We start from the raw sequence: 13,562 nt of genomic DNA on the forward strand, positions 1-13,562 counted from the left end.
AAAACATTTACATATACTGATTATGTAGGTATATATATGATGTACATATTGGCATAGTATATAAAACTACATATTGGCATAGTATGTAAAACTACACATTGGCATAGTATGTAAATAATATTATTAAGTATATTCGGTACACTTATTTCGACTAGCCACCAATGATCGGTTATTAGAATATCCCGGTTATAAGAATATTTTTGCCTGGTACAAAGGCTATTCCAATAAGCGGGTTCGACTGTACTTCTTTAGGCGCGATTGAGAGTAAAATTTCATAATACTGAGCGCATGCGCATACAGACAGTATGGCGTTTAGTTGCTATCTTTCAAGTTATGTATAAATATATTAGTGCAAGGAAAGGCGTGAAAAGAATTTATTAGTGTTTTTAGTAAATATATTTATTATAATTTTGGTGTCTTTTGATTTGTCTTCCTCATGAGTAAGATGAGTATTATTAAAACATTTTATTGTATATTTATTATACTTCACCTTGCCTGTTTGTTACCGTGAGTTGTCATTAGGTACGTCCGAACCGACACAGTCCTCGTAGCGTATGTGGTATTAGTATAGTATAGTTAATCCAAAAGATGGCATAACCCAGACATCCAAAGTGAAAGTTATCCTTCAACACCAAATTGTTCTATATGGTCCACACAATGTCCAGAAAAAAGTCACACCATTTTGAGCGTCGGGTTTGGGGGAGGAGAGGGGGGAGAAATCTGAATATTCGTAGTTTTTTACGTTTTTCGTCAATATTTCTAAAACTATGCGGTTTAGCATGAACAACCTTCTATACAAAATTGTTCTACATTAAATTTAAAATAAAAAAGGTTCCATGTATAATCTTTCTAAAAAGAATGGTTCCAAAGTTACGGAGGTAGTATAGTATAACTGGTCCAAAAAATGACCTAACCCAAACATCCAAAGTAAAAGTTTTCCTCCAACACCAAATTGGTCTGTATGGTCCACATATTGTTCAGTAAAAAGTTACACCATTTTGAGCGTCCAGTTTGGGGGGTAGATGGGGAAGAAGTTGGTAAATTAGTAGTTTTTTTCGTTTTTCGTCAATATTTCTAAAACTATGCTTTAGCGTAAACAATGTTATATACAGAAATGTTCTACATGAAATTTAAAACAAAAATCTTGTATACATAATTGTTATAACATCAACAGTTCCAGAGTTACGGAGGGTGAAACGTCGAGGTTTTCGATACTTTTTATATTTTTTGGGCAATGTATGGTATAATTATACCAAAAACCCAGACATCCAAAGTGAAAGTTATCCTCCAACACCAAATTGTTCTATATATCGTCCACATAATGTTCAGAAAAAAGTCACACCATTTTGAGCGTCGGGTTTGGGGGGGAGAAATCGGTAATTATAAAAAGTAGTATCGAAAACCTCCACTTTTCACCCTCCGTAACTCTGGAACCGTTGATTTTATAACAATTATGTATAGAACCTTTTTTGTTTTAAATTCTATGTAGAACATTTTTCTATAGAACATCCTTTACGCTAAAAAGCACAGTTGTAGAAATATTGACGAAAAACTTTAAAAATCTACTAATTTACCGACTTCTCCCCCATCTCCCCCCCAAACCGGACGCTCAAAATGGTGTAACTTTTTACTGAACAGTATGTGAACCATATAGAACAATTTGGTGTTGAAGGAAAACTTTTACTTTGGATGTCTGGGTTAGGCCTTTTTTTGGACCAATTATACTATACTACCTCCGTAACTTTGAAACCGTTCATTTTAGAAGGGTTATGCATAGGGCCTTTTTTATTTCAAATTTAATGTAGAACAATTTTGTATAGAGGGTTGTTCATGCTAAAGCGCATAGTCTTAGAAATATTGACGAGAAACGTAAAAAACTACGAATTTACAGATTTCTCCCCCCTCTCCCCCCAAACCCGACGCTCAAAATGGTGTGACTTTTTTCTGAACGTTATGTGGACCATATAGAACAATTTGGTGTTGGAGGATAACTTTCACTTTGGATGTCTGGGTTTGGGTCTAACTATACCATACTATATAGCATTCGGCCAGAGATCGAGAGGTCTTGAGCTTGAGTTCGAATCCGGAGCAATCCTATACTTTTTTTTATTTTTTTTGAAAGCGGTAAGCACAAAATTAATTTGGTGTTTAAAAAAAATTAAAACAAACTCTTTAAAGTATGTTTATTTTTAAGAAATCATAACTTCTTACGTGCGTACAAAGTACACACACATTCTTTTTTTTTTAATTGTTAATGAGGAAGGTTTCTTATGGGGAGACGGGCATTAACGACTAAAAAACACTGTTTCAGAATGAAACAAGTCCAAAAGATTTATCAAGAACTGATAGAATTATGTTTGAACTTGAATTTAGGTACTTCGAAATTTCAAAAATGATATTTTATAGGTTTATGTTTTTGAGCCCTGAAAATCGTCATCTTTTGTTCTGTTTTCAGTTTGAAATTGTTTATAACTAGAAAACGATCAACTTTAGAGAAAAATTACAAAAGACTTTTACTGTTTAGAATGACCTAAAAAATCTAAAATAATATCTGCCAGGGTCGAATTTTTTTTAATTAAAAAAAATAGTTATTTTTTAATTATTAATTATGTAATTAGGTATAGTTAGAACAAGATTAGATTGTTAACATGCTAAACTACATATCCAATAATTTTTATGCATTAAACAGATCGGTGCAAATCGACCTTATATCGTATCTTAGACTAGAGACTAGAACTAAAAATCCAAATTTTCAAGCAAATCCATCCTGACGACAAAAATTACACACCAAACACTTATTTACTGGCCTATAATTGCCATCTGAAAAGTTGGCGGTACTTTTAAGTACTAACAAAACACTGATTTGACAGTCTATTTATTACATTTATTTTTTTAACAAGTGACAATCGCAGGTGGGTTGACTGTTGAGTTGTTTTGCGTATGTGTTTCTGGTGTGTTTACGCGGTGTTTGGCGTTTTATTTTATTTTAGTTAATATTAGTTTTTGTTATTAAAATGTGTGTTAAGTGCTGACAGTGTTAAAAAAATAATGACAAACACCTTCCCTCAATCATATCTTATGATTTTCTTATAAATGATGAAGTGGAAGAAAACAATGGAGTTCATGGATATTGTGAAAAAGAATATTTTTTTGACCGTTGGTAAGTTAAATATTGTATTTTAATGTTGTATCCTATCTTTACCTACCATTATTAATCAAAATGCAGAAAGTGGTTTCCAAGTAACTGATGACTCACTTATTTCTTACACCTAGTTACCTAGTAGATGGAGGTTGATTACCTTATTCTGCATTTTTAAATGAGTCTTATGCTCGTTTATAAGTATCTAAGGCAATATTATTGTATAATAGACCTTAATCCTTTATCTACAGTGTTAAAATGATCCTAAAAATATGGATCATTTAAATTTAACACACAAATTTATATGCTCTAGTTTTTTTTACATTATCACCAAAACAATATTCAAATTTTTAATAAAAAATTGAAATCTTTTGTCAGCCAAACATTATAGTTATAAAATATAATCTTTATTTTTTCCTTTTGATAATTTTTTAACAAATAACATGAAAACATGTCATAAAGTGAAACATACATTTTAAGTAGGTATATACTTTACATAAGATTATTGGGTATTTCCTATCTGTATTATAATGATTTTGTGGTCATTTTTTAGTTACCTATAGTAATCCATAATTCAACAGTACAGTGGCGGCTCGTGACCTCAGTATGCGGGTAGGCTACACATATACTTCGGGTAGGCGACATAAAATATCCTACAATTTGTAATACATTTTGAGCCGTCTTGCAATACTAAATGTAATCTATGAGCGCAACAATGTGTAAAAATTGCTTTTGGAGCATCTACTTTAATTTTGATTGTAATTCTTTATTTTTCAAAAATCATTACAAACGAGTGAATTCCCTCCCGTTTGGAAAGTTAGTTTTATATCACCGATATTCAAGAATGGAGATAGAAGCAGGGTACAGAGCTACAGACCTATTAGTATCCTTAATACTATACCCAAACTATTCGAGAGTTTAATATGTGACAAAATTAAGCCTACTATACAAAATGTAATCATTGAACAACAGTATGGTTTTGTTATGGGGAGATCAACTGAAATGAACTTGTTAAATTATACCTCCTTCTTAAATGAAGCATTGGAAAGTAAACAACAGGTAGATGCGATTTATACAGATTTTTCCAAGGCATTCGATAGAGTCAACCATACGTTATTGTTACATAAGATCGAACAGTTGGGTTTCTCTGATCCTCTGCTTAGTTGGATTCGAAATTATCTATTAGATAGAAGGCAGATAGTTCGTATTAAGAATTATTTCTCTAATGAAATTATAGTTACATCGGGTGTACCTCAAGGCTCCCACTTAGGACCTATCCTTTTTAATTTATTTATAAATGACATAAATAAAAGCTTCAATTTTGCTCAATTTCTTCTATTTGCTGATGACCTTAAATTATTTCACATAATTACCTCTGATTTGGATCACTACAATTTGCAATCAGATCTTAATGGTCTTGTGGAATGGTGCTCACTTAATGGTATGGACTTAAATGCAAACAAATGCCATGCTATAACTTTTACTCGACTAAGACACTTTGAGAATAATTCTTACTTTATATGGGACACTAGGTTACAATTAGTTGACTCAGTTATAGATCTGGGTGTTATTCTTGATACTAACTTGAATTTCAACCTACACATTAATAGCATGGTTTCTAAGTTATTAAAGATGCTTGGCTTTGTTAAAAGATGCAGCTATGGCTTTACGACTGGTCGTTCTTTAAAATTTCTTTATTGTTCTTTGGTTAGACCACATTTAGAGTATGCATCATGTGTTTGGTCACCTCAATATAACTGTCATATTAATAAAATCGAACAAGTTCAGCGTAAATTCTTACGTTATTATGCTTATAAGATGCATCTCACTGGTCAAAGTTATGAGTCTTTACTGCAAATTATTCGACTTGACTCATTACAGAGTCGTCGTCAACATAAAGATCTTTTGGCATTTCTCGAATCATCTATTGGCATTTCTCGAAAGCTGTAGAACGAGCGCTGACATGAACGTGCAATGAGAAATGCATTCCAAACAAAACCACAGATCACCGGTGAACCTGGTTCAACTAAACCATAGATTAACGCAGGTATGAGAAATCGACCCTAAGGCAAGAAATTAAGTGCCATGTACTTATGTCCACTATAGAATACATTAAATAAATACAACAATATGATGATGAATGGAGATGATACTGGGAATTTTGAGTTTCATTTCAATTCTCAATCTTTAAATATAAAATGACAAACTTGCTGCTTATGATTATTAAGTATAAATTTCAAATTCATTGGGTTGAATTGAAGGTACCTATAATTTTTTCAAAGGGAATCAACAAATAACTTAGTGCTTAATTTGGTGAAGTAATGGCATTGATGGCATAGGTACATTTGATTTTTTACATGTTAATTTAATTCATATAAAAAAAAGTTAGATCCAATTCTATTCTGACATTGTGTCTGCCACATTTGTAGACTGAACAATCTGTCTACAAACCTAAGCCTAAGTTTACAATTTTATACATACCATGATTTTTATATTTTATCACATAATATGTAATTTAAAATTTAGTTTGACTTTAATGGATCCGTCAAACTCTAACCTATAACATACTTACAACAAAGAGAATCAACAAATAACTTAGTGCTTGATTTAGTGAAGTAATGGCATTGATGGCATAGGTACATTTGATTTTTTACATGTTAATTTTTTTTTTCTCTGATTCTGGCCTTGGTTTAGAACTAGAACCTTTAGCCACGTAATTGTCTATCTTATCACTAACTCAGGTGTAATGTGTAGTGTGTGTGTTGAGTAAGTGTCTTGTTACTTTGCAAAGTCGACGTCATTACATGTTAATTTAATTCATATAAAAAAAAGTTAGATCGAATTCTATTCTGACATTGTGTCTGCCACAATTGTAGACTGAACAATCTGTCTACAAACCTAAGTTTACAATTTTATACATACAATGATATTTTATTTTATTACATATTCAAACTAAATTTTAAATAATTTAAAATTTAGTTTGACTTTAATGGATCCGTCAAACTCTAACATATACCTATGTATGTTTTGTTGATATGTATAATAATTTGTTATTATTTGAACATGACTAAATAATAAATAAATAATATAATTCCTTTATTCAGTTTTCAAAATATTATTTTGATATAACCTACTCATACATATAATTTGTTTAAAATATAAATAATTATATGAATAGAAATTGATACTACTTTATACCACTCCCATCACAATTTTTAAATGACGCCCCATACGATTTTAGTCCCATCAATATTCCATACCCAGCGATAAGAAGTATTCACTTCAAAAAAATCTTAACCAGATTATCTCATTATTCTAGCTAGATTGTATCTATATCCATCAATAAAACAACATTTTTGGAATTATTGGATGATAACAAAATTTTTTGAGCCAATTCTTATTCTTTAAATCTATAAATAGTTTTCATTTAATCCTATTTATAGTATTTTCAAGTTCCTATCATTATTACAACATAATACAACAAAAAAAGTATCTATTACAATTTTGTATGCCAACATTTTCCAAGGCTACAACTCTGATAGAACAATAATTTGTTCTGCATTTTAAAATAGATAAATATTTAATTTTAGTAAATTGTAGAACCTTGGAAGATGTTTACCTGAATGTTTATGTTTTGAATTATAAATAATTTCAGTCTTTTGAAATGTTAACCATTAAAAGGATTATTTTAACTTCAATGACAGTAAGACAAATTTTGTAAATAAGTATGACCTCTAAACTCCAATCTTCAATAAATTGAGGGAAAATTGAATTAAAGACATTTTGGATTACAGAATATGAAAAATACTGGGTACATAGTAGTCTAGGCCAGCAGTTGTCAATCTTTTTGTATCATGTACCACCAAATACTTTTTATTATTTTTGGTACCACCTAACTGAAATACTATCTAACTAGGTGATCTAATTAACTATAATAGTGGTGCTGATTTTGGCTGTTTTTGCGTTTTGTGTACCACCTCAAAAAATGAAATGTATCACCAGTGGTACATGTACCACAGATTGAGAACCGCTGGTCTAGGCGCCAGAGGGGTCACCGTGGCCTTTTTAATTCTGATGGACAATTTCAACGGTTTCTTATGGATTTTTGGCTGATGATTACGAATTTTCGAGGATGGATTTCGATCCGAGTGGCCAAAAAATTGTTATAAACAATCTAATTGTTTATAAGGCTCTGGTTCATAAACTAAAAGAGATACAACAAAATGTTTCAAATAAAATTTGTTCCTTAGTAAAAAACGAAGAAAACATCGTTTACTAAACTCAAATCCAATAATTAGAACTAAAGATATTGCAAATTAGTGCACAATGCAAATTTCAAATTGCAAAATAAGTATGTTTCGAAGCTTTATCGATCGTAACTCGGCTTCTATGCATGCAAATGAGCACTAGAAGGTCTCATTTTAAAGCTTAATTAATAGGCTTCCCAACAAAGTTTGTTAAATTACTTTATCTTCATTTGTTTTAAAGTTATACCCGTTTGAAGTTATAATTTTCTTAAAAAAATTGTACATTAATTTGTTTATAAGGATTTAAACCAAATTTGAGCCATAAACATTATTTATACTTTGACTAACAATAATGATAGAAGAACTGAAAAGGAACAATTTGAGCTTACGAAAATGTTCGTAAGTTTATTTTTGGCTAAGATATCGATATTTTAATGGCGCGCTATGAGGTGCAAGATCGGTTCACAGTCAAGTAATATCGCGGTAAAGTCGTGTTACATTATTTTGCTCAGGAGGCCTTGCCTATTCTTAATAAAGAATATCAACTGACTTTTTAGTTATATTTCTAAAATATTAGTTTTTAATGTTTTTTTTTCTCATTTAGTACAAAAAATAGAGGACAAAGTAAATAGAATGAAAGGTTATACGAGGTACAGTATGATGATTTAATATAAGAATTATATAAAATTTTATTAGGATCTTCAAAAATGAAAAATAAAGATAACGTATATACACATAGAAATTATAATTTGCATGGAGAAGTTAGCACTGTTAGCATGAGCCGGTCTGGCTCCTTATAGCGCGCCATTAAAATATCGATATCTTGGCCAAAAATAAACTTACGAACATATTCATAAGCTCAAATTGTTCCTTTTGAGTTCTTCTATCATTATTGTTAATTAAAGTATAAATGTAGTATAAATATAAATATAAAATTAAAGTATAAGTATAAAGTATATATTTTCTTTAGACATTCCTTGAGGTAACGCTGCCAAGATATTTTTGTTTTATGCTTATTTTTTGTTTAACAATAATAAAAATGTTGATTTTCATCCTTTTTTGCAAAAAAATTCTTTGTTTAGATTTCTGAGTGATATCAAAAAGTTAAAATTAGATAAAACTAAAAAAAACTTGACAGCGTTACCTCGAGAAACTCATAAGTTAATAAAATCTTCTTTTAATTTTTTGTTTACCATGATTCAATGATGAGTTCTGATGTCCACCGTAAAATTCATTATATTTTGAGGTGTCTTTTAAAAATTTGCCACCGTTGGCTTATTTTTCAGTATTTTTCCTTGAATTTTTTCTTGAGTAATCTATGAATTGTACTGAATATGCCTATTTAATTTAAAAACGAAATAATTCTACCATACTTTAAAAACAAGAATGTGTGTGTACTTTGTACGCACGTAAGAAGTTATACTTCTACTACATATTATGTGATTTTTAAGACTATACCAAAAATTAAAAAAAAATAAAAGAATAAAACGCACACAAACACATTGAAAAATGCCACAAAGAAAAAATGATTTCTGGACGATAATAATTGTTGGCAAAAATTTTAAATACGCATTTGCTGAAAAAAAAAAATTATATAACAAATATACTTACAATCATAATATGCATAAAAAAATAAAACTTGCATCGGGAATTGAACCCTTGAATTTCGTGCCGCTTTGACTCGTAATCGAAGCGTAGACTCACTCGTCCAATCGCACATTATTTATCATGTGGAAAAATATGGTAACTGAACGTTTTACTGTTTGACAATTGTTTTGAAAATTATGTAGTTTAAATTTTGTGGAAGAAAATATAAAAATATAACAAAACAGTAAGAAAACAATATATTAGATGAAGATTGGTAGAACTTTTGTTGGTAATCAAATTAAGTATGTAAATCAAAGCATTACATACCTACTAGATAAATAAATCTACGCCAAAAAATCATAATTTAAAAATAAAAATCGAACCTAATTTGGGATTTCTCTCTAAAATCCGCATTCTTGAGAAAATAAATGTATGTATTTCAACCTAATCCAAATGTATAATTACAATATGATTATAATAAAAACTAGGTACTTACCAAATTAGAATGAGTTTTCCTTTTCCAAAATAGTCCAAAAGTCCAAAAATGTAGGTATATGAAAACTATTTAAAAAGGCAGTATAAGTATTAACTAACTTTTGTTTGTTGTTTCTTTTCACACAAATTTTAAAACGCAACAACCATAAATAATCTAACTACAGCTGTGCCACAGCCGCCATATTGAATAATTTTTGACATGTCATTTGAACATCCAATCAGAACAAAGTTATAATGCGCATGCGTCCGGTCGCTAGGTTTTCCCATACAAAAATTTACCCTTTATCGCCGGTAAAGAAGTATAACTTCAAAAAATGTGTTTGGAATATTGATTTCAACCACTTCGCCCTCCCTTAAGGATAGCTATGACACTATTTTGATAGGCAACCCATGCTAGAAATATTTGTCTATGTATTAAATTTGATAAAAAAGATGTTTCATCAGGCAAGCAGATGGATACATTTTGACCGCCTATTCGGATCTAGTACTAGTAAGACAGTATATGTCAGGGGTGGCCAAGCTCCTTGTTAGTCCGAGCCATTTTTCAAAATTTGAAATTTTTCGTGAGCCGCAATTAAACAAATATTTAAAAAGTGCAAAAAAGGTATTCAGTTTTTCTCTCAGTGTTTGGATTTTATGAATTTTAAAGTAAAATAAAATGGTTCACATCGTTATTTCAACTATGCAAATAATTCTACAAGCAGTCTTTACTATTTGAGGATAATTCGGTTGTTTGTCATTCTTCCATATTTTCCTGCAACGGTCTGCTGATCTTCTATCGTCTCTCAAAAAACACTGTCTGTTTAAGACACTGTCTTCCTCTGATCTTACCACAGGAGCTGCCCATCTTACCTTAGCTTTTATATATCTGACGATGATCAGCTTTGGGGCGCCTTCTCCACTCTCCTGTCAATTCATCTCTTTGAGGGCCAAATATCATTCTGAGAACTTTCGTCTTCTTGAGTATTTCATCTTCTCTTAATTTATTCAAAGTCCTCACGTCTCTTGTAGAATGAGGGACTGCCCTAGATCACCAGCAAAGGCCAACAATAGTTTTGATCCTCAATTCGCAAATCCCCTGTAAGCTCAGATCATATTTTACTTACTACATATTTTATAAGGCCAAATTGAATAACAACGTTGATAAGGGGTCTCCTTTTCTAAGTCCTGATGGTACATTTAGCCTCATCCTCTTATATTTGTTGTCAGTAATTTAAGATATTTTGAAACACAAAAATGAAAAGTAATTCAGGCACATTTATTGAGAGCCACAAATTATCATTTAAAGAGCCACATGTGGCTCGCGAGCCACAGATTGGCCACCCCTGGTATATGTGATTACTTTATTCAAAACAGTGTGCGTATGTGCTCAAGAAAAGTGACACATTTATCACTTATTTATCTTTATTTTTGCAGTATATTTTGTTTAATATTGTTAATTGTATTTAAAGTTACATCATTAAAAAATATAAGCATGTTAACCAGATAATAATAATATTACATTCGGTACTGCAAGAGCCACTTTTCATAAATAATATTTCGTAAATTTTTCGTTATTTTATCTGTACCTATAGTGTCACAACTCATTTTTTTTTTAAATATTTTTAGCAGCAGTAAGTAATACACTATTTTGTAGAGCTTCAAAAACCTTTTTAACTGACTAATAGTTATTATACTAATTTTAACAGTTTTTGAATTAAAGCCGGAAAAATTCTAGCACAAATTTTAAACCTCGTTTTCTCGATACCTTGCTTTTCTGACTTATGACACTGTTTGAGCGCAGGTGCGACTTCTGTAGGGTTAAGTGTAAAGATGTGTTGCCAGCACGAAAAAGGATATTCTTATTTTGAAAATGAAAATTTTGTGAATTGAGTTTTTCATGTAAATTCTCTAAATTGAGTCTTCAATCTACAGTTTTCAAATTCTGAAGAAATGTAAGTCTGCAATGTAATTGACATTTTGTTTATGGATATTTTGAATATTCACTTCTTTCTCCAACTTTGAAGTAGATAACAATTAACCATTTTAAAATTGTTTCGTCTTATAATCGAACTAGTCCAGGGTAATAAGGTTTTTTTCCATGACACTTGAACAGCCAGGGTACTGAAGCGTTTTTTCGACAGGTAATACCTATAAGAGCAAATTGTAACTATTTCCTGCGTAGGATCTGGCGGCCATTTTTATTTATAAACAATTAAGTGTCAAAAAATGGAATTTTTCACTTTTTTTTTCAAATCAATGGAAAACAGGGAAACATGATTTTTTTAGTACAAATATCTTCGAGATTATGGCAAAAGCTTTAAAATGATGTATTACAAAGTTTGATATACTCATTTATTGTTAATATAATTGCGAAAAAAGGTTGGAATTGCAAAAAAATTATTTTCGCAATAACTTGTAAAAATTAGTGTACAGCTTTGAAATTTTTGTCAAATACGGGTTCTTTGGTGCTTAATATGTGATAAAAATTTCAAAGTAATTCATTCAATTGTTTAAATTTTATTTAAATTGTTTATCCCAGAGATAATTTTTTTGCAATAACATAAGTCAGAAGAAAATGACGTTAGAACCATTCCACAGGTGTCAAATGAAAGAGCATGAGCTATATTTTCAACTTGGTTTAAAAAAAGTGAATAAAAAATGCATTTATTATTAATAAATAATTATGCAAAAGTATCGTAAATCTTTCCTTATAAACTTTTTATTTTGTTATATAAGAAATTATACATATTTATTACAATTTTTTATCAATTATGATATAGATAACATTACTTGGTAGTTGTGCACTTAAAACAGGGTAAAAAAGTTACTTTTTTTTTGGAAAAAGTTATTCAAACAGTTTATAAAAGAAAAATTGATGATACTTTTGCATAATTATTTATTACTAATAAATGCATTTTTTATTCACTTTTTTAAACAATGTTGAAAATGTAGCTCATGCTCTTTCATTTGACACCTGTGGAATGGTTCTAAGGTCATTTTTTTCTGACTTATGTTATTGCAAAAAAAATGCTCTCTGAGATAAACAATTTGAATAAAATTTAAACAATTGAATGAATCGCTTTGAAATTTTTATCACATATTAAGCACCAAAGAACCCTCATTTGACAAAAATTTCAAAGCTGTACACTAATTTTTACAACAGTTATTGAGAAAATATTTTTTTTTTCAATTCCGACATTTTTTCGCAATTATATTAACAATAAATGAGGATATCAAACTTTGTAATACGTTATTTTAAAGCTTTTTCCATAATCTCGAAGATATTTGTACTAAAAAAATCATAAGTTTCACTGTTTTCCGTTGATTTGAAAAAAAAGGGGAAAATCCCATTTTTTGACAGTTAATTGTTTATAAATAAAAATGGCCGCCAGATCCTACGCAGGAAATAGTTATAATTTGTTCTTATAGGTATTACCTGTCGGAAAAACGCTTCAGTACCCTGGCTGCTGAAGTGTCACGAACAGGGTATATTTTTGTTTTATTACCCTGGCCTAAACCTAGATTACATTCATAACAATTGAACATGACGATATGGAACACCTTGTATTCAACTTTCCATATATAGGTATATTAAATTTTAATTAGTGGTGTTATTTTATTTAGGTGCTTACATTTTTTTCAATAGATTTTTCATTTTGATATTTCTATTAACCCAATTTATTTCTTTAATTCTTATTTGCTTGATTTTGGTATTTTCTGTTTAAATTAGTTGTTTTAAATTTTAACTAATTTCATTAATTTAGTAAAAGATGATTTTGCTTGTTTTTGATTCAGAGGGATGCACAATCGCTGGACAGCTGTTTCCACCATTTCAGGCTTTTTCAACAGCGCTAGCGTGCACTCCTCTGAACCGAAAAACAGCTCAACTATCAATTTAAGGGGAATTTTAAAGATCATTCAAATTCCCATTGGGACACGATCCAGCGACATCTCTTAATAAATTGAAGAGTCTCAGATGAAGAATTCACCATTATAATAAAATTAAAATGGTAAATAGTTATTTAAATCTGAGACTTTTCGTGTTGAAAGTTCTTTCTGGTACATCCTTAATCTGCGACTTTTACAATTTATAAGACCGCAGACGACGAATA

The 13,562-nt window shown here is 30.2% G+C and overlaps 1 protein-coding gene across 1 annotated transcript in view; it reads left to right on the plus strand.

Annotated features, from left to right (window-relative positions):
• Nucleotides 1-2,911: 2,911 nt before the first annotated feature.
• The window catches only part of LOC114344625 (protein crumbs), a 220,675-nt gene continuing 210,024 nt past the window's right edge, over nucleotides 2,912-13,562 (plus strand). Inside the window, exon 1 of the mRNA XM_050650029.1 lies at nucleotides 2,912-3,160. Within this exon, the coding sequence (XP_050505986.1) occupies nucleotides 3,094-3,160 (67 nt within the window). The 5' untranslated portion in view covers nucleotides 2,912-3,093. The remainder of the gene's footprint in view (nucleotides 3,161-13,562) is intronic.

Source organism: Diabrotica virgifera, chromosome 1, assembly GCF_917563875.1.
Source record: "Diabrotica virgifera virgifera chromosome 1, PGI_DIABVI_V3a".
In the NCBI taxonomy this organism is placed as follows: domain Eukaryota; kingdom Metazoa; phylum Arthropoda; class Insecta; order Coleoptera; family Chrysomelidae; genus Diabrotica; species Diabrotica virgifera.